Here is a 19,840-nt window from a genome sequence, read left to right as displayed (position 1 = left end):
ATCTCGTACTGTTCTTATTATAAACATTTCTGAGTTTGCCATTTCTAATACACCCTAGTTTGTTTTCTTTTATGTTCAGGATATCTTCAGAATTCTCCTAAAGAACCAAGTTTCAGTTGCCTCTAGTCTTTTTCCTAGTGGTGTTGGTGATTGTCCAGCACTGACAACCGCATAATAAAACAGACCATATATACAAAATATATAAAAAAAGATTACATACCGGACATATCTAAACTAAAACACAGTTCTGTGCAAATATATTAAATTTATCTTCAAAATAGATGTCACGTTTATTTACCTTTTGGTGGACAATGTTTTTTCGTACAAATGAATTTATGCTTAGATCGGCAGGTGCACCGATTGCAACCATCATGGAATCCCTGTTTAACGTCGTATCCTTTTCCATCGTGCCAACAATCTGATTGGAAAAAATGACCACAAGTACAAAACACATTTAGAAATTTATACGATTTTCAAAAATGTTTTTATTTTTAGCAATGTGGTATCTTAATACAAATCAGATATCTTTCTAATTCAAGGTAACACGACAAGTGCATGTAAAATCTATGGAAATAAAATCATTGAACGGAAAGAAGCATACGCTGAGAAGGGACACAGTTTCTGCCGTGCAAAATGAAATTATAGAATGTTGAATAAAATAGAAAATCGTGAACTTTGCTGCTAAAAACATGACACCTAAAATATCAGCCAGGATCCGCTTGCGTTAAATAAAAGGAGACAATATAATGGTATATGTTAAATTAATCTGTACATTAAATGACTAATATTACAAATGATTAACGAAACAAATAGAATATGATTATTTCGACTTTAATACATTATATAGTTTAGGAAAACGATATCAAAATTAGCGTTTGTTTCTTTGTGCCTTTTTATAAAAGACATCAAATGCTATACAAATGCGCCATTAAATTTTGTCCGGTCTACGACGAATCGATTTAAGGTTTTATTTTGTCTAAATACTCTCGTTCTATAATATGTTATTTCTACATATTATATCTGTGCATATTTATGTAGGGAACATTCTCTCTGCTGTTATGGTTTTAACAAAACAATATTACGTTATATATTAATACTTTATTGTTAAGGTCCAGCCTAATATAAGCATCGACATTAATACCAAATATTACAAAGATGTCGTGCCACAATGAAGAACTCGCACACAAATGTAGTCGTGTTGTTTCTTTTGTCAGTATAGCATACAACCAGAGGTATGAAGATAATTTAAAAAGTCAAATTTGCATTAAAAGAAACTACAAAGATGAATTAAACCATATATGCATAAAAAGTTTTAACAGTTTATGAAAGCAGGTCGCCCATAAGTCACTTTACATTTAAAAATTAAATAAGTTTTTCTATTAATATATTTTAATTTCTCCTTTCATAATTATAAGATAGAATCTTTGGAAATTTTTGGTATGAATAAATTTAAAACGGAGCAATGAGTGAAGATAATCGAATTTTACTTGAAAATAGATGGTCAATTCCTGCAACTCGAAGATATTATACCTCAACACTGTACTGTGAAAACTGAACTCTAAAACACGACACACTGCTGATAACACTTGCTGCTATGACACCCAAATCCCAAATCAACCCAATCTCTAAAAAAGCAGGACTTTTATATAATTACATTTGTATATTCGGTAACAATATCGCAAGCATATAAAGAAAAAAGGCGGACATTTTTTTTTCATAATGACGACTCCTAGAGTTCATAATTGAATATGAAACGCCAGGATATTTTTTTAAGTTGCTGACACCACCCTGACCTTCATAGTATCTGGTCACTGCGTATATACCATCTAAAATGAATAATACTTTACTGTATTTTTCGGTTTTATATTCTTTAAGACTAATTTAATGAATTTTCAATTTATGGAGAATTTGAAAACGTATGCCTGATAAAGTTTATTGATTACAATACACAAAGAGAAAGCATTTTGAAGTTAAAAGAAAGATAAATTATATATATATATATATATATATATATATATATATATATATATATATATATATATATATATCCATGATGAAATTCTACTGTTTAGGCGATTACATATGAACACACTGAGAATTAAGAGTGTGAAGTTAGTTTTGCGTATATATTTAACATAAAATGATCCCAATTTTCCAAGAAATTACAACTTTTTATGGAAGTTCATTAAAAGTTGTATATGTAGCACTAACTCCGACCGGCAAATCGTTTTAAGTTTCGTATTAACACTCGGAATTAGGATCATGAACGGATTGAGGTGTGTTTTTATGACTTTTAACATATCTTATACTAAACAAAAGCATGTGTTAGGTGTTGGCAGGAACCACCGGGAAGAAAAAAAAACATTCGATGAGTTGTAATTGTCTGTATTTTTGAGATGAGTTGTTTTCATTGATTGAGATTGTCGGACTGACTTCCTCATCTTGGTTGTTATTGTCACAACGTTTCGGCCGTTTTGCCCTCCGGCCTTCGTGACAGCAGTATAATACAGTATAATAATTCTGCCAGCAGACAAAGGCAATGCTACTGTGGTGATGGACATGTCGGAATACTCTAAAAAAATGGCAGGCCTAATCGCAGATGGTAGCTACGGTAAAATAAAGAAGGACCCAACTTTGAAAACCGAAAGAAAGCTGTTACAAATCCTTACGAAAAACAAGGAACACATCGCTCCGATGAGATATAGACAGCTGGTCCAGCATTACAGTAAGCTACCACATATGTACGGTCTCCCCAAGATACACAAAGACGGTATTCCACTCAGACCCATAGTGAGCTGCCGAGGCTCAGCATGCCACCCACTGAGCAGGTACCTTGTGGATATAATAAACCCATTAGCTGGCAAGTCAGCAACACATGTAAAGAATTCTGCCCACTTCACGGAACTGATCAAGGGAGCACCCATCAGTACAAACCAAATGGTAAGTCTAGATGTGGCTAGCCTGTTCACTAAAGTCCCAACTAGTGAGGCACTAGCAGTAATTCAAGACAAACTAGCTGCGGACCTCTCCATAGAAGAGCGCACATGTATACCATTGCCAAACTTAATGGAAATGCTGACATTCTGCATAGAAACAACCTACTTCAGAATGGGTACTGACCTATATCGACAAGAGGAGGGACTAGCTATGGGCTCGCCATTATCACCAGTGATGGCGAACATATACATGGAATACTTCGAAGACATGGCCTTAGGTTCAGCTCCCTTAAAGCCCACCATGTGGCTAAGATACGTTGATGACACCTTCATACTCTGGCCCCATCAGGAAGACATCCAGGCTCTCCTAGATCATGTGAACTCAATAAGACCATCGATACAGTTCACAATGGAGAAAGAAAAAGATAACCAACTGGCCTTCCTTGATATACTCATATCACGCACAGAGCATGGGTTTAAGACATCCGTATATCGCAAGCCTACCTTCACCGGACAATACCTAAACTTCAACTCCCATCACCCATACAGTATCAAACATGGAATCGCACGCTGCTTACAACATCGAGCAGAGAAAATAAGTAGCGACACCATTACATACCACCAAGAAACGGTCAGGTTGAAGAATACCCTCCGTCGTAACAACTACCCCGATAACATACTATCCACCAGACGTGTTAATAGGATAAGAGAGGAGAATGAAACCCAAAAACCTCCAACGGTCTGCCTACCATATATACGAGGCATCTCCGAAAAGATTCAGAGAATATGTGCCCCCTACAACATCAGGACGGTATTCAAAAGCGAGTCAACACTCAGACGACACTTGGTACGAGTGAAGCCCCGCATGGAGGAGAACATGACCAAAAACTGCATATACTCCATCCCATGCAGTTGCAGAAAGGTTTACAAGGGTGAAACATGCCGCCCCCTTAAAGTAAGGGTGGAAGAACACCGAAAAGCGGTAACTAAAGGGGAGACGGAAAAATCGGGTATAGCCAACCATGTCTGGATGGAGAGGGGGGATCATCGCCCCCTATGGGATGAAGTAAAAATAATAAACAGAGAGACCCACTGGAAAGTGAGAAAACTTAAAGAAACAGCTCACATGCTCGGACATAACAACCTACTGAGCAAACCAAGCATAGAGCTGAATGCAATTTGGACACCTCTGATAGAGAGAGAAAACCTTGAATAACAACATAGGTTTAACATTAACAAAAACCAACTAAGAATTGTCCTAGTGACATATGGCCGAGTGGTCCTAGACGTTGTATCAAAGTTTACAGTTACCCAAAGGTGCTGAGTTCAATCCTGAACGAAGGCAGTGAAAAAGTAACATTGAAAAACAGAGAATCAGCAACTATGTCCCAAAGCCTAGCTGGAGTCCGAACACGGTACCCCCGTAATACTAATAAAGGGTTGGGTTCGAGACTCCTAACAAACCGTTCACCTGACGAAGGCCGGAGGGCAAAACGGCCGAAACGTTGTGACAATAACAACCAAGATGAGGAAGTCAGTCCGACAATCTCAATCAATTCGATGAGTTTTACACACGAAAATGGATTTAATGTGAAGATACCGGACTTTCTACCATTGTCTAACAGAATGCATAATTTGACCGAGGAATATGTAAGTGGATATCGGTCAATAGTTGAAACAATAGACAAAGGAAATATTAAACATTTTAATAAGAACATAATGTTTTTATAGATATAATTGTCACAAAGAAAAAGTCGTATCTTGGCTTGCTACCATTTTTTTTACCGCCGGACAAACACCTAACCCACCACCACCCCACGCGCCTTTCAGAAACGTCAAATTACAGAGTAAACTGTATCATAAAAAGCTGATTTTTCAGTGTGAAATGAAAGCAATATATTTTTTGTAGATCAACTGTGTTGTGAGTCTTACTTCTCTGTCAGTGTGTTTATTGCAATTGTACAACCGACAAAAATATATGGACTGGGCAAATTCATTTTGAACAACCGGCCACAGCAAATACGTAATATATGGCCGGATTAAAAACAAACAAAATTGGTTAAATTTACATTAAACGCCGTAAGTCCGAATAGGATAGATTATTATGAGTTGAATCAATATGTGTTGGTTTGTTGTTTGGTTGTTTTTCTTTAACGGCATATCAACCCTTTTCATATTACTTAATGCCGAATCCAGTTATTTTGAAGAAAAATGTTTTAATAGAATATATTTGTTTTTGTTTGTTTTTTCAAGTCGGTTTCTATTTAATCCATGGTTGGGACCCTAACAGGTACTACCATTCCGGGTCACAGTGGACCTGGGAGCAATGGCAATTAAAGGGTGACTCCACACTCCCCAAAGCCCGCAAGCTGGGGTCTCACCATCGGATATAGTTTAAGGTTATATTCAGGACCAGTCAATATGTGTAACTGATTTTATGTCGTTTTATATAATTTTACCTGTAACTGTTTCAGACTGTTTACATATAATTGCCTGAACACTAAGAATCAATAAGCAACAGATGAATAGCTCAAGAAAAAAAAATTTACTCATGACCATTTATTATTTTGGTGGGTTTTCTATCCCGTCACCGCTAAATGCCCCCCCCCCCCTTAATAAGATTCTATTTTTTATTACTGTTGTTACCCTGAAAATATTATTTTAGGGTTTAGAGTGAAGGATAAGTTTCATACATACATTTCGTTAAATATGAGCTCCCATTTTCGAGACATTTTAACACTTAAAGCTGTTGAATAAAAATGTAATATTATTTTTGGACTCTGGAAGATACATTATGTGTGCTACTGTTTTTTTTTGTGAGAATATCATGTTTTAAGCGATTTTCTTTACGCATGGTTTTATAATCTGACCAGTTAAACTTAGGGCTTGCAGTAAAATATTTAATGAATACTCGAAAAAATTGCAATAGAATAAAAAATGATCATTTTACGTTATGTATATATATATATATATATATATATATATATATATATATATGTGTGTGTGTGTGTATGTGTGTGTGAACTCTTCTTATATATATATATATATATATATATATATATATATATATAACAAGAGTTCACTTTTTAGACGAGCATATGTAGGCAACTTGAAACACTTAACGAAAATAAATTACGTTATAATTTATGATGAAAGATCAGATACGTATATATATATATATATATATATATATATATATATATATATATATATATATATATATATGTATATATATATAAACGGTCATCCAACCGCCCGGAGCGCAAAACAGCGCTTGTCACTGCAGAGTTACGGAGACTTGATATGGATATTGCTGCTCTATCAGAAACCCGTCTCTCGAGAGAAGATAAAATGACAAAGGTATCATCAGGCTACACGCTCTTCTGGATTGGTAAAGCGGGGGGGGGTATCTGTAAAAATGGTGGAGTCGGTTTTGCGATTAAAACATCCTTATGTGATACTATGTAATTTCCTTCCAGTATCTGTGACCGCATCATGAAACTTCGTGTTCCTCTCTCACACAATAAATCCATCACTATTCTTTCGGTCTATGCACCAACCCTTCAAGCGAATAAAGATGACATCTTCTGTTTCTACGAGCCTCTGCGCTCCGTTGTTGCATCTACACCAATTAATGAAAAACTTGTTAGTCTTGGTGATTTCACTTCCCGTGTTGGGAAAGACTATGAGACCTGGAGTGCTCTTGGCCGCTATCGTATCGGAATAATGAATGCTAATAGCCTACTAGAGCTGTGTTCAGAATTTAATCTATCTGTAGCACTTTTTTCGCTGGAAACTGAAGCACAAAGCTACTTGGATACATCCACGTAAAAAGCATCGCCACTTAATTGACTTCATCATAACTCGAAAACGCGACCTTCGAGATGCATATTCTGTTGATGTCATGCGCAGTGCTGAATGTGACACCGATCACAAGTTGGTGAGAGGAAAGTTTAATTTAAGAATCCGTAAGAAAATTCGTCATAGTGGCATTAAGCCGTATTGATGTCGCCAAGTGAAATTTGCCTGAAGTTCAAAAGAGTATGGCGGAGAAGCTTGATAATCTTGCATTTGATGGTACATGTGTGAATTTAAAGACTCAGGTTTATTCTACTGGCGCTGAAGTTCTTGGCTTCAAGAGGGATAAGAACAAAGACTGGTTTGACGACAACAATCTTGAAATTAATCAGTTGCTGATGAATAAACAGGCAATTTATGAATCTTTACTTCGTGAAGATCATTCTGATCATACAACTAATTTGCGACAATACAAAGAGGTCAAAGCCACATTGCAACGTGGGCTAAGAAAAATGAAAACCCAATGGTGGATGAATATTACGGAGCAGATCCAAAAGGTGTTTTATGGACTCCTGTGCCAAGAATTTGGTCCTCCTACATCTTCAATATATCCCCTGATGTCGACAGATGGGTCTGTTGTCATTAACGATCCAGAAAATATCTTGAAAAGATGGCAAGAGCACTTTACTGATGTGTTTCAGAATCCCTCAGCAGTAGATGCTGATGCAATTGATAGCCTACCACAATGTGATGTCATATTCAGAATAGATCGTTTGTCTCGTATAGTTGAGGTGCAGTTGGCTATCGCACAAGTCAGCGGTGGCAAGGCACCTGGTTTGGGTGGTGTTCCGGTGGAATTCTTAAGATTAGAGGTGTGAATATTGCTAATGCTATCTTTCGTTTTGGTGAGAAAATTTGGGAAGGTGCTCCTGTTCCACAGGATTGGATTTATGGTGTCTTGGTGACCCTGTTTAAAGGAAAGAGACAGCAGAATGTTTGTGACAACTACCGTGGGATCACTCTTTTGGAAGCTGCTGGGAAAGTTCTTGCATGACTTCTATTAAACAGGTTACTGGAAGATGTTTGTCCTAATGCTATTCCAGTCACAAAGTGGCTTTAGGTCTGGCAGAGGAACTATGAGTATGATATTTCAGCCCGGCAAGTCCAAGAGAAATGCATTGAACAAAAGATACCGCTGTATCAAGTGTTTGTGGATCTAAACAAAGCAGTTGACCCGTCAACAGGGATGCTCTATGGTTGATCTTAGAGGAAGTAGGATGTCCTGCAACCTTTGCCAGAATATTCAAGGAACTGCACAGGGACATGAAAGCTCGAGTCTCATTTAACGGAAAATTGTCTGATGAAATCCCAATTGACAATGGTGTTAAACAAGGTGATATTCCTGCCCCTACTCTTTTCTCTATATATTTTGCTGCTCTACTTGCTCATGTATTTCGACATTGCGATAGAGGTGTCATGTTAAAGTTTCGAACCACAAGTCGCATTTTTAATCTTAGAAGGTTTAATGCCAAAACCAAGTTGCATCATCTCTTAGTCAAGGATTTCCTATATGCAGACGATGCTGTTTTTTTTTGTCAGACACTAAAACTGATGTGCAGCATATAATGGATAGCTTTGCTGACCCCTGCACTGTCTTTGGTCAGGATCAGTTTGTCTAAAAAAAGTTGATGTTCACTCCTGCACCGGACCAGTCATATGTGGAGCCGAACATCATAGTCTGTGGTGCTAGACTAGGAGTAGTTGATTCATTTGTGTACCTTGGTAATTCTCTGTCGAATGGTGGCTGCCTCGACACTGAAACCCGCAGACGAATTCAGAAGGTACCTGTAGCTTTTGGAAGGTTGGAGAATAGAGTGTGGTCTGATCGTGGCATCACAGGCGGGACATAGATCTGCGTTTACAAAACCTGTGTACTAACCACACTGTTGTATTCATCGGAGACATGGACAGTGCATCAAAGGCACATTAAATGGCTTGAAAGATTTCACCAAAGATGCTTGAGATGTATATTAAACATTAAGTGGCAAATACAAGTACCTGATACTGAAGTCCTTGTGATAGCATATAGCTCTAGTGTTGAGACCCTTGTAAGCAGATCTCACGTGCGTTGGGTGGGACACCTGATAGAATGAAAGATTGCTGGCTTCCAAAACAATTTTTTACGGGGAGCTGGAAAATAGCAAGCAATCTCAGCACAAGCCTAGGAAGAGGTTCGGAGACTCTTCAAAGAATAATTTGAAAGTCTTACAAATCGACATCGACACATGGGAAGAACTTACACTGCAAAGGCTGAAGTGGCGAAAGCTTGTACGTGAAAGTTGTGATGCTATAGAAAAAAGAAAGCAGGCCCACAGCAATCTCAAGCGAGAGCTTCGCAAAAGTTTAATTGATGGTCTTATCATGACACACAGAGCTGCAAATGCGACACTTGTGAACGACTGCTTTTATCAAAAGCTGGCTACGTCAAACATCTTAAGTCGCACAAAACTCCTGTTCAGGTTAACTTTGCACCTATTAGTCCGAACCAAACAATCTGTTTAATATGCAGCAAAGTTTGCAAGTCTACTACTGGTTTGAGAAGACATGTGATTGTTTATAGGAATACCCTTCAATCTCCAGAGGAAGTCAACTCAGTGGAAATTGCTCAATTTGTATGCCACATCTGCTTCAAACTATACAAATCTGCAGCGGGAGTACAGAGTCATCTGAGAGGGCATGGACGACGAGATTGGGAGAACTCCTTGGGACGGCGATCATCTGGAAAGATGCAGTCAACCTTCATCATATATATATATATATATATATATATATATATATATACATAGATATATACATATATATATACATATATACATATATATATATATACATATATACATATACATATATGCATATATACATGTATATATACATATATATACATATATATACATAAATATATATACATAAATATATATACATATATATACATATATATACATATATATACATATATATACATACATATATACATATATATGTACATATATACATATATATATATACATATATATATATATATATATATATATATATATATATATACGCAAGAATCTAATCTCCGATCCTAGATTATGTAATTAGTTTATTTTCTTTTCGTTAAGTATTTCAAATTGCCTTCAAAGTTAACTCTTCTTATATGCGAAAAGTTATTAAAATGTTATTTGACAAATTTCCCACGAATACAATTAGCAATATTAATCTTATTATTATCTGTATCTTGATTCTTCCTTAATAATAATGATAATAATAATAATAATAATAATAATAATAATGATAATAATAATAATAATAATGATGATGATGATGATGATGATGATGATGATGATGATGATGATGATAATAATAATAATAATAATAAACAAATAAATCAACTACGTGGCATTTAGATTGACAGTAGAAACACCCGACGAAATCTTTATAATTAGGATAGAAATATGAACATGCTTTGGAAAAAAAGGAGGCCCAGAATACTTAACAAAGCCCTCTGCCTTCTTGTTTAGGATTGTTTTATAAATATTAAGATTGTTATTAAAATCTCGTTAAACATAGCGAGCCGGCTTTGTTAACTATTCTGATCTTACACTCTCTTCTTTTCGTACAAACGTCCAATATTTTCAGTTGTTTATTAAAAGAATTCAAATAGATTGTTGTCAACTAACAATGAACTAATGCAAATCGATTTTGGTTTAAAATATAAATAAATCCTCCATTACCTTACAATTTCAAATCAATTACAACGAAAACCTTTTGAGAAAAATATTCAGAAAATTTAATATATGTAATATACACACCTTTTGCATAAATATGTGCGAATCTGACACTATTTTACCGTAATTTAAAAAATCGTTGAAACCAGACAAATCTCTAGTTACATATCAATTGTAAATTTTAAAAGAACTAAAATCGGAAAATGTATAAAAATCAGGAATTTAAAATAGAATTGGTAATTGTATCGGATAAATTCAATTAAATTAAGAGATAATTATATTTAAAAACACCAACAATCATCGTCAATGAAAAGATGCTTGTACAGATTACGAACCATGCTGAAATGCTGTTATTATTTAGAAAAAAATTTCTTAACATGGAAACAGATTTTTTTTTATCTGTTCTGTACTTTCACCTAACAATTTCATAAACAAAAGATACGGTAAAAAATTTAATAAGCAAGAGATAATTATTGCCAATTATCAGCTGATGTGATTTAATTGAGTAAGTGTTTTGGCACCTTCCGGTGATTTATGTAACCTGTCTGAAAAATACTGTCCCTATTCTGCATATGTACCCAATTTTGTTAGAAAACTTTTTTTTTCTTTTAGTTTAGTCTATATTGTTTTAACTGCTAAAATTATTACCAAACTTTCAGTCTTAACTTGATTAAATTTTGAAATGGCTTTTTATTGTTGAAATTTCTGCAAAAATAAGCAGGCGCCGTATTGGTTGGTTTGACTGCTCATGGGTAAAATTTTGGAATCGTCCCATCACTAATCAAATACAGATAAACGTGATAATAAACCATTTGATTAAATAGGATATACATTACCTTTGAGTATGATTTTCGGAGATTACTTTATTGTCTAAACAGATATTCATTATATTTACCTTTTGTTACACAAAGCATTTTGGTACAAATGACTACGCCGTTACCAAGGCAACTGCACATATTGCATTTGTCCCAGAAGAGTGTTTTAGGTTTGTAGTATCTTCTATTATACCAACATCCTGGATAAAAAATAAAACATAAAAATGACAAAATACGTTAAAATATTATACAATTAAAAAAAAATTTTTTTTTGTGTTTTTATGCAATTTTTATTTTGCGAAATGAGGATGCTTTTTTTCAAATATAAATCAGATATCTTCATTATTAAAGAACACCGTTTTTCTATGAGATTAAAATGACTTTTCGGACAATGTATGCATTTAAATTATTTTTCAAATGAACATGTAATATCGTAATCATATATATAATAATTTGATTGCAGAAAATCTTCCCTGGACCAAAATAACGTAGGTTTGCAACAATATATGCCACATATAAATTTATTATGTCTTGCCTAATAGCCACTATCTTACGTAACTTCATAAAGACTTTTCTGACACATTCAGGTGTTTAAATAAAATCATAGATTCCTTCCGATGAGCTACACCAATACTATTGCATTAGCATATAGAGGAAGTAGTCCCGATTTTCCCCCTATTGCTAAAGTCTTCCTACCAATCCTAGTAAACACCGCCGGTTATTATACACATGGTAGGGAAGATGTGGTTACACCCTTCGTAACTGATTCATAAACTCATAGCATAAACGTTAAATTTCCGTTCGCCGATTCTAAAAATAATAAATTCTCCCCTGAAACATTCCAGCTATTCTCATTGTCTTAGATCAGACCTGTCCCTTATTCCAGATTACAATTCTATAAAATTAAAATGATCCAATATGGCGTGTACAGATACACAATGCTAGCGTTTTACATAAAATAAAGCGATTACTTAGCCGCTTGAATTTAATTGCTTCTCTCTTCGTCTCTCTTTCTCTTTCTTTAAATGTGTTTACAGAGAAAGAGAGAAAGAGAGTGGGAGCGAGACAAAAACAGAGACGGCGACAGAGCGAGATTTATATGTTTTCTTTACATACGAGCACGGTACTGAACCGAGTGATAGATAGATAGAGAGACAGATATATATATATATATATATATAGAGAGAGAGAGAGAGAGAGAGAGAGAGGGAGATAGAGAGAAAGAGAAAGATGAGGTTGAGAGAGAGAATTGAGCACGGTAGCAAACGAGCGATAGAGAGAGAGTGATAGATAGAAGGAGCGATAGAGAGAGAGAGAGAGAGAGAGAGAGAGAGAGAGAGAGCGATACATAGAGAGAGATCACCAGTCAACATTACCACAGCTTAAATTATTTTTAATTGTTTTTTCTTATTTTATGCTACCCCCCCCATGTAAACACTAAACGGTAAATGTCAGCACGTTACTTGCGGAACAACGGTTATTTAAACTGCAGGTTGGATTAACTAAAAAGCATTCCAAATTACGTAACAACACAAAAAATAATGAGTACATTTTCGGGGGGGGGGGAGATAAAGTATTTCCTGTTTTTGTTTATTGAAAGCAACGAATTTAGTTCGTCAAAACTTACATTCTCAGATTCATACTCTCCCTCTCTATCCTCTCTCTCTCTCCCTCTCTCTCTCTCTCTCTCTCTCTCTCTCTCTACATTGATGCCTTTTTTTCTCCCTTTTTACATCCTTTGCTTTACAGGTTCCAGCCTGCCTTCCTCCTTACTACTTTTTTTCACCTCTCTCCACCCGGGATTTTGATTCTTATTTTTATCCTCGCTGCTTATTTTTTAATTTTTTTTACGTACATAAATATAATCGTGTTGTTTCTGTTGTTAGTATGGCATACGGTAAATGCTATGTAAAAAATTATTGAAAGGTTACCCGTGTAAGAACAAAGTGATTTAGAAATAAGATTTGTGTTATCAATACGTGGGAAAAAGTAACAAGAGAAACAATCCCAGTAATGTTTTTTTTTTTTTTTTAAATATCACTTTTTTCTATAAATACGGAAAACCAAATGTAATGTTGCATCCCTCTGCCTGTTTTACAAGTATTTTAATGGTGGATGCTCCGACGAACTACAAGCCCTTGTACCCCCTCGACGTAAATACCCCCAACAAACCCGACAAGTAGCAAAGTCCCACGCCTACACAGTATGGATCCCGAGATGTAAGAAAGCCTTCTACTCTTAATAGTTTCTTTCCTAGAACTGATACACTTTGGAATTCCCTTTCGGGTTCCTGCTTCTCCAAGTGTACTGGCATGTAGAAGTTCAAAGTCGCACTCTGCCTTTCTATGGGTGAAAATGTAATAAAAAAAAAAAACAACGCAGAATAGTTTTTTTATAAAAATGTTTAAAAGAATCACCCGAATTTTGTCTAATATTTTCGGTTTATAAATGTAAATAAAAGTATATATTTGTTAAATGTTATTATATTTGTTTTTATATTTTGTTTGCAAAAAGTCTCTGCAGTATTATTTTATCATGTCTTCCTTTTCTTCAAATATATCGAAAAAAAGTAAAACAATAACGAAGACTGTTGCGCGGGAGGTAACTAGGGGCATGGTCTCTGTAATGTGATTTTAAGCATCCAAGTATCTGCATTTGAATAAATACGAAAAAAAAAAAGAAAACAAACAAAAAAAAAAAAGGCAGAAAAGTGTCAATAAAAAGATTTGAAAAAAGAAAAACCTTAATCTTTTCTTATTTCGTTGATCTATAAAAAATAAAAATTTGTAAATAAAAGTATGTAATTGTTAAATGTTAAAACGTTTGTTTATATACTTTGTTTAAGGAGAAATATGTATTCCCATTTTCTTAAACCAACGCAGAATAATTTTAATTAGTTTTAGTTCAGTATAATCCCTCTGCTTACAAGTTCAATACTTGCGAGTGAGTTATTGAAAATAAAAATAACCGGTCAGTTCGAATTTCTCCTTTTCGTATTTGCTTGTTTTGGGTTCCTGAAATCTTATTAATCCGTTCTTATCAAGTTAACCAATGTTTTGATTGTCAATGTTATTGCTTTTCGTTGGAATACAAAATTAAAGCCAGATATAAAACAAGTGTAGAGTTTGGTCAAAACTAATTACCATAATGTTTAGGTACATTTTGAAATTATATTCTAGTTAATATTTCTTTGATTGGTTTTATCGAAAAAAACTCACGGAATAGTTTACTCTTATTGTCATATTATTTGTGATTTGTGATAAATATTACAACAAAACGTAACAGGCAAATATACGACGAATAGTTAATTAAGATGTTTGAAATTATAATTTACATGTAAATCTACAAAATGTGTCTATTTTAAAATGTTCCCGGTTTCTATCAGTAACGGCATAAGAATATAGTTTACATAAGTGAAACTGCTTCCACTATCTGTAAAACTCGCTAAGCAAAATGGAAATATCGATACTGAAAAAGAATATAGATGTAAAAATCGATTAATGTACATACTCAAATCAAAATGGAAATATCGATTCTGATATAGTTGTAAAAAATGGATTTAATTTATGTACACAAATCGAAATCTTATCAAATATCTTTAATCTATAATTTTAAGATTTACTTTTATTGTTAATAAAAGATTAAATTTATTTACCTTTTGTTGTACAATTTATTTTGGTACAACCGACCATACCCTTACTATGGCAAGTGCATTTATTGCATTTGTACCAGAAATCTTCTCCATACTTGTACCATTTTCCTTTGTAATAACATGCTAGAAATAAAAATAAAAATTACAATACGGATTTTGAATTTTGCAAAATTATGTTTATCAATTTATTTACGTTTTTGTCTTACCTTTACATTTTCAAAATACAATATTATTTCCATAATTCAAATAGGATTTCTTTCTAATTCAAGACGACTATGTCAGCGGAATTGAATTTTACGAGCACAAAATACACTACTTTAATGTCTCATCCCTCTCCGTTGTCAAAACGTAAAACTAACAAAATGTTTATTGAAAAAAAAACTTTTAATGTTGTCACTTAGAAAATATAACACCAAACAATGACATATCATTATTGATGCACCAATGAAACTACTTTTGGCATACGGATTGTCATATATAGGCAATATACAAATAGAAATTAATAAACTATATTAAAGACGTGTTTGCCACAACGGCAAAAACAAAGGGCTTGACTGCCAATTGATAAACGTTGATGCAAACAAGATCTAGTTAAGGAAGAGAGTACTCCCAGGAAATTTATAATGTTGCATCCTTTTGTTATTTCCTAATATAAATAAAATAGTTTCCTTATTCAAGAAAACTGTCAGCTGATTTGAAATCTACTACGAGAACAAAATCATAAACGAAACAATACGTACTGCACGTAGCACAAATCATAACCAGAAAGTGATTAATCTAAAAATGAAAAAAAACCTAATTATTGTCGAATTAAATTGTTAAGAAAAACAAATACTTTAAATAAATTTGTAATGTAAATACAAACTGACAGCGCTTCTTTTCAGGGACACCGTAAGTCGTACCAACGTGTTCTCACAGCTGCTAAACACCCGATTACCTGTTCTTCCCACGATTCGTATACTTTAACGCAGCCAATCCAATCATATGCAAATTAATGCGTTTATATTTCTGAAATACACACACATATACATGATCTTTAAAAATCATAGCAGATCACATAATCCTTTACCCAGAACGACACTTACATCTTTAGCGTTTCTTACACGGCCAGACACAGCTACCTTTCAAACACTGTAGACAAAACTAGCCCTCCAAACACGATAAGACAAATCCAGTTCTCAGTATGTAACCAGACATAGCCAGATCTCATTACCCAGCCAGATAGCTAGACCTCATTATATGGCCAGATATAACTAGCCCTTTATATTTTAAAAGAAATTATTACTTAGTTTTTGAAAAGAAAATATTATGTCATAAATACAAATCAGGTCTTTCCTAAATCCACAAAACCTTACTAGCTGTTTTGAATTGAACGATAATAAAACCAAAAAGAAAAAAAGAGTTCAGTGTTCTTATGGCTTAAAGCATCTCTTCAAGTTTCAAGCGAACATTAAATAACCCTTATAAATGTTATTAAAGAAACAGGATTAATTCACAACGTTCTCTGAACTTATGGGCCGGCGCCGAGTCCTGCTGCCACATCCAGAGACTGTAGCGGCCAGCTGATTACACCAGGGGATCACCACACTCTTCAGTAAATCCAGATACATATTGATGTTGACTTTCAAGCCGACGACGAAGATGTGAAGTGGCATGATGCGGCCCTCATTTGAAACCACATCAAAGTCTATGATTTTTGGTCGTTTGCTGCGTTTAGTTGTGCCCTTAAACGTTGAACCGTCCAGATTTGCATTTTGAGGGTCCCGGAAATGATCCTGTTGTCATAACTTGGATTGGTAAACAGCATTAGTTGTACAGTGACGCATCTCCAAACGCGCTCGTTGAACATTGAGATTTTTCTGCCTTATTAGGGTTCAATATAGACTTCGTGGCCTCGTGGGAGATGTACTTTTCTTTTCAATCTCTATCTTACAGAAGAGATGTCGCGAGTTTGTCTCAGCTTTATCGTTATTTTCATTGAAAGTGTTCAATCTATGGTCCCTCCTCGCCAAACTTTCACAAGAAACACTCGTCTAGCTGAAAACACTATCAATAATTCTCCACACTCTTTATCTGTGCCTAAACCTAAACATAGATTCCATGAACAAAGCTTCTTTCTTAGAACTGCACGTCTGCTGAATTGTCTTCCGTTTTCCTGCTTTCCAGCTGTCTATAATATGGTTGTCTTCAAGTTCAACGTAAACAAGTTTCTGATGAGCCGTTCCACTTAAGTTAACAAATTTACCGAACTTCCATTACTATCGATTACTATATTACCCTTTTGACTACTGCTCACTCTTTAACCCTTATCCTTGAGTGGCCTCTCGGCCTTGATAAGTGGTGACGCCCATGTAAAAAAAAACAAAAACACATTGTGTTACTTTCAGACATGATAGAAAGCTCCTATCGCTCTTGGTTTGTGCAAAACTGGCCAAATAAGAGATGATCTCCACCCAAAAAAGGAAAAACGGTTTTCAAACCGAAATGGGATCATGTCGTTTTTTCTAGGACTACAATTTTATCGTTCCATCCCATATGTAATAATGATATTAAAAAGTTATAAAAATGATGACTTGTGTTCCATTCGCTAGAACCGAAACCTGAACGCCAACCTTAAACGTTATTTATATCTCCAGCGTCATTTCCATCTTGAACTACCGCCAGATGCGTATGAAAGGTAGAAAAATTAGGCGATTTTGAGCTATGAATGTTTACTTTTGCGCATGTGCAAAAGTAACAGCAGGAGTAATGTTTTATTCGATTAAACATGTCAAGGTCAAATGTTATGTTTTCAATTTTAACCTTTTAGCAACAACTTTTGCAGGCTAAAAACCAAATCGAAAGTGTACTCAAATTTCAACTTTGTAGACTAAATATTCAGAGAGGAGCTTGGTAGAGACTTTTCGCACGCACACATACTGACAAGGTCACTTTTATATATATATATATATATATATATATATATATATACATATATATATACTAGCAGAGGACCCGATGTTGTCCAGAATTGAATGAAGATCACTTTCCCATACTTAAATTGTCATCTAAATCGATGAAATCGCACACATTTAATCAAATCGATTGATAGTCAGCTCTAATTATGGGCACCCAGTAGTACCAGGAGGAAGCTTAACATGCCTCCCAGCAATGACTTAGTCCACAACACATGGCAGTCTATATTGCACTGTAGAGAATCCACAGATGATTTCATAAAAATATCTGTAAATAATCGCGTTACTTAAAGTTAAAACTGCAAAAGCCAAATATCATAGTTGTTCTCTAAGAAGAAACATTCATTTTGAATACGCCCCTGTTGCATAAAAGAATGTATACATGATTTTATATGATTGAGTCTTTCTAATTATCCGATGAAAACATTTCTCCGATGCACCTGTGATATTAGGTTGTATAAAAGTATTAACTTTAGTTAAAATCGAACTTCCTTCTTTAATCAGATTTTTTTCGATTATCGATTTTTGATATATCAAAAGTATGCCGATACTAATCCTACGTAAGAACACTCCCATATACACCAAGTACCTTCTGTGTGAAATTACAAAAGAAAAACGCCTAGCCGTTTCCGAGTCTATAGAACTTAGAGAGAAAAAAAAAGAGAAATGTTCCTTTTATATAATATATAGATAGATGGATGAATGGATAGATAGATAGATAGATAAATGTCAAAAATATATACATTAAATTTTGAATTCTTTTTAATTTGTATTACATACACAATGACAAAAAAAAAAGAATATGTTTTCCGATAACGCGAAAACAGTCGCATATACGAACTCATTTTTGATGGACACTTTTCTCTTGTCCACCTTTCGTATGGAACAAGTGTAAATATGTTCTCTTAATTTTTTATTCCTTCGGGAAGATGGACACATTTATGAAACCCGGTTGTTTTAGGACTTGTTGATTTGTCCATCCTGATAGACACAGTATAGGAATTGGTAAGTGAATGGTCCAATGAGTGCGTTCTACGATTAATAACATATTCGGAGTATTTGGTGAGTCGCATATATTGATCCAGGTGAACATTAATTCTGATCTTGCTCTTTGTCAAACTGCAGCCAGTTTCAACGAAGTTAAATCCATTTCAAGATGGCTAAATTTTCATATATTCATCGGAGAGAAAAACAATGTTTATATATCATGTAATAATTGTATAACTTACTACCTAGCTACATATTGAGCACTGTTGAAGTAAATACTTAAAGTTTACGCATAGATTTATACTTTCGTATATTAATTTATGTGATTAAATGAAGTAGTTATATCATGTAATATATATATACATGAATTTGCAAAGAGGTTCATTTTTTCTTGAGACAGACGAATATCAATAATGAAAACTATAAAGCTTCTTCTTTATCAAATTACAGCCATTTCAATCTCAGGATGGCTTAATCACCATACATTAACCAAACAGAAAAAAAAAACATAATATATATTTATTAAGTAACATAGAATACTCGATAAATTTCTACTAATTTTAAAATGCGTAGAAGAAACTTGCAGGGGGTGCAGTCATCGTGGGTGCAGAACTTTATTGTGTCCTGAGAGAGACGGATATCAACAACAGAAAATACAATACTTATATTTTATATTTTTCTGGTCATTTTTTATAAACAGCAAATGACTCTTAGAATATTATTAGGACATTGACTTTCTCTTCTCTGATTAAGATTTTCTCCGTTACATTTATTGCCAAAAAGGTGCTTGAGGTTATTTACCTTTAAATGGACAAACCTTTTTGCCACAAATGATTTCACCGTTAGTATGGCAAACGCACCAATTACAACCGTCTTTAAATCCTTGTCCAACGATGTATCCTTTTCCTTTATGCCAACAACCTGTGTA

At 34.4% G+C, this 19,840-nt stretch overlaps 1 protein-coding gene across 1 annotated transcript in view; it reads right to left on the bottom strand.

Moving 5' to 3' along the window:
• LOC145291111 (uncharacterized) overlaps positions 1-19,840 on the bottom strand; it is a 103,094-nt gene that overhangs the window by 28,501 nt on the left and 54,753 nt on the right. Inside the window, exons 16-19 of the mRNA XM_080136627.1 lie at positions 19,714-19,833; positions 14,975-15,094; positions 11,400-11,519; positions 299-418 (exon numbers count right to left, since the gene is read on the bottom strand). Of these exons, the coding sequence (XP_079992753.1) occupies positions 299-418; positions 11,400-11,519; positions 14,975-15,094; positions 19,714-19,833 (480 nt within the window). The remainder of the gene's footprint in view (positions 1-298; positions 419-11,399; positions 11,520-14,974; positions 15,095-19,713; positions 19,834-19,840) is intronic.

Source organism: Euprymna scolopes, chromosome 12 (genome assembly GCF_053919585.1).
Source record: "Euprymna scolopes isolate OS-2025 chromosome 12, ASM5391958v1, whole genome shotgun sequence".
In the NCBI taxonomy this organism is placed as follows: Eukaryota; Metazoa; Mollusca; class Cephalopoda; order Sepiida; family Sepiolidae; genus Euprymna; species Euprymna scolopes.
The sequence above is the reverse complement of the archived record's forward strand: the minus strand, read 5'-3'. Positions and strand labels throughout refer to the sequence as shown.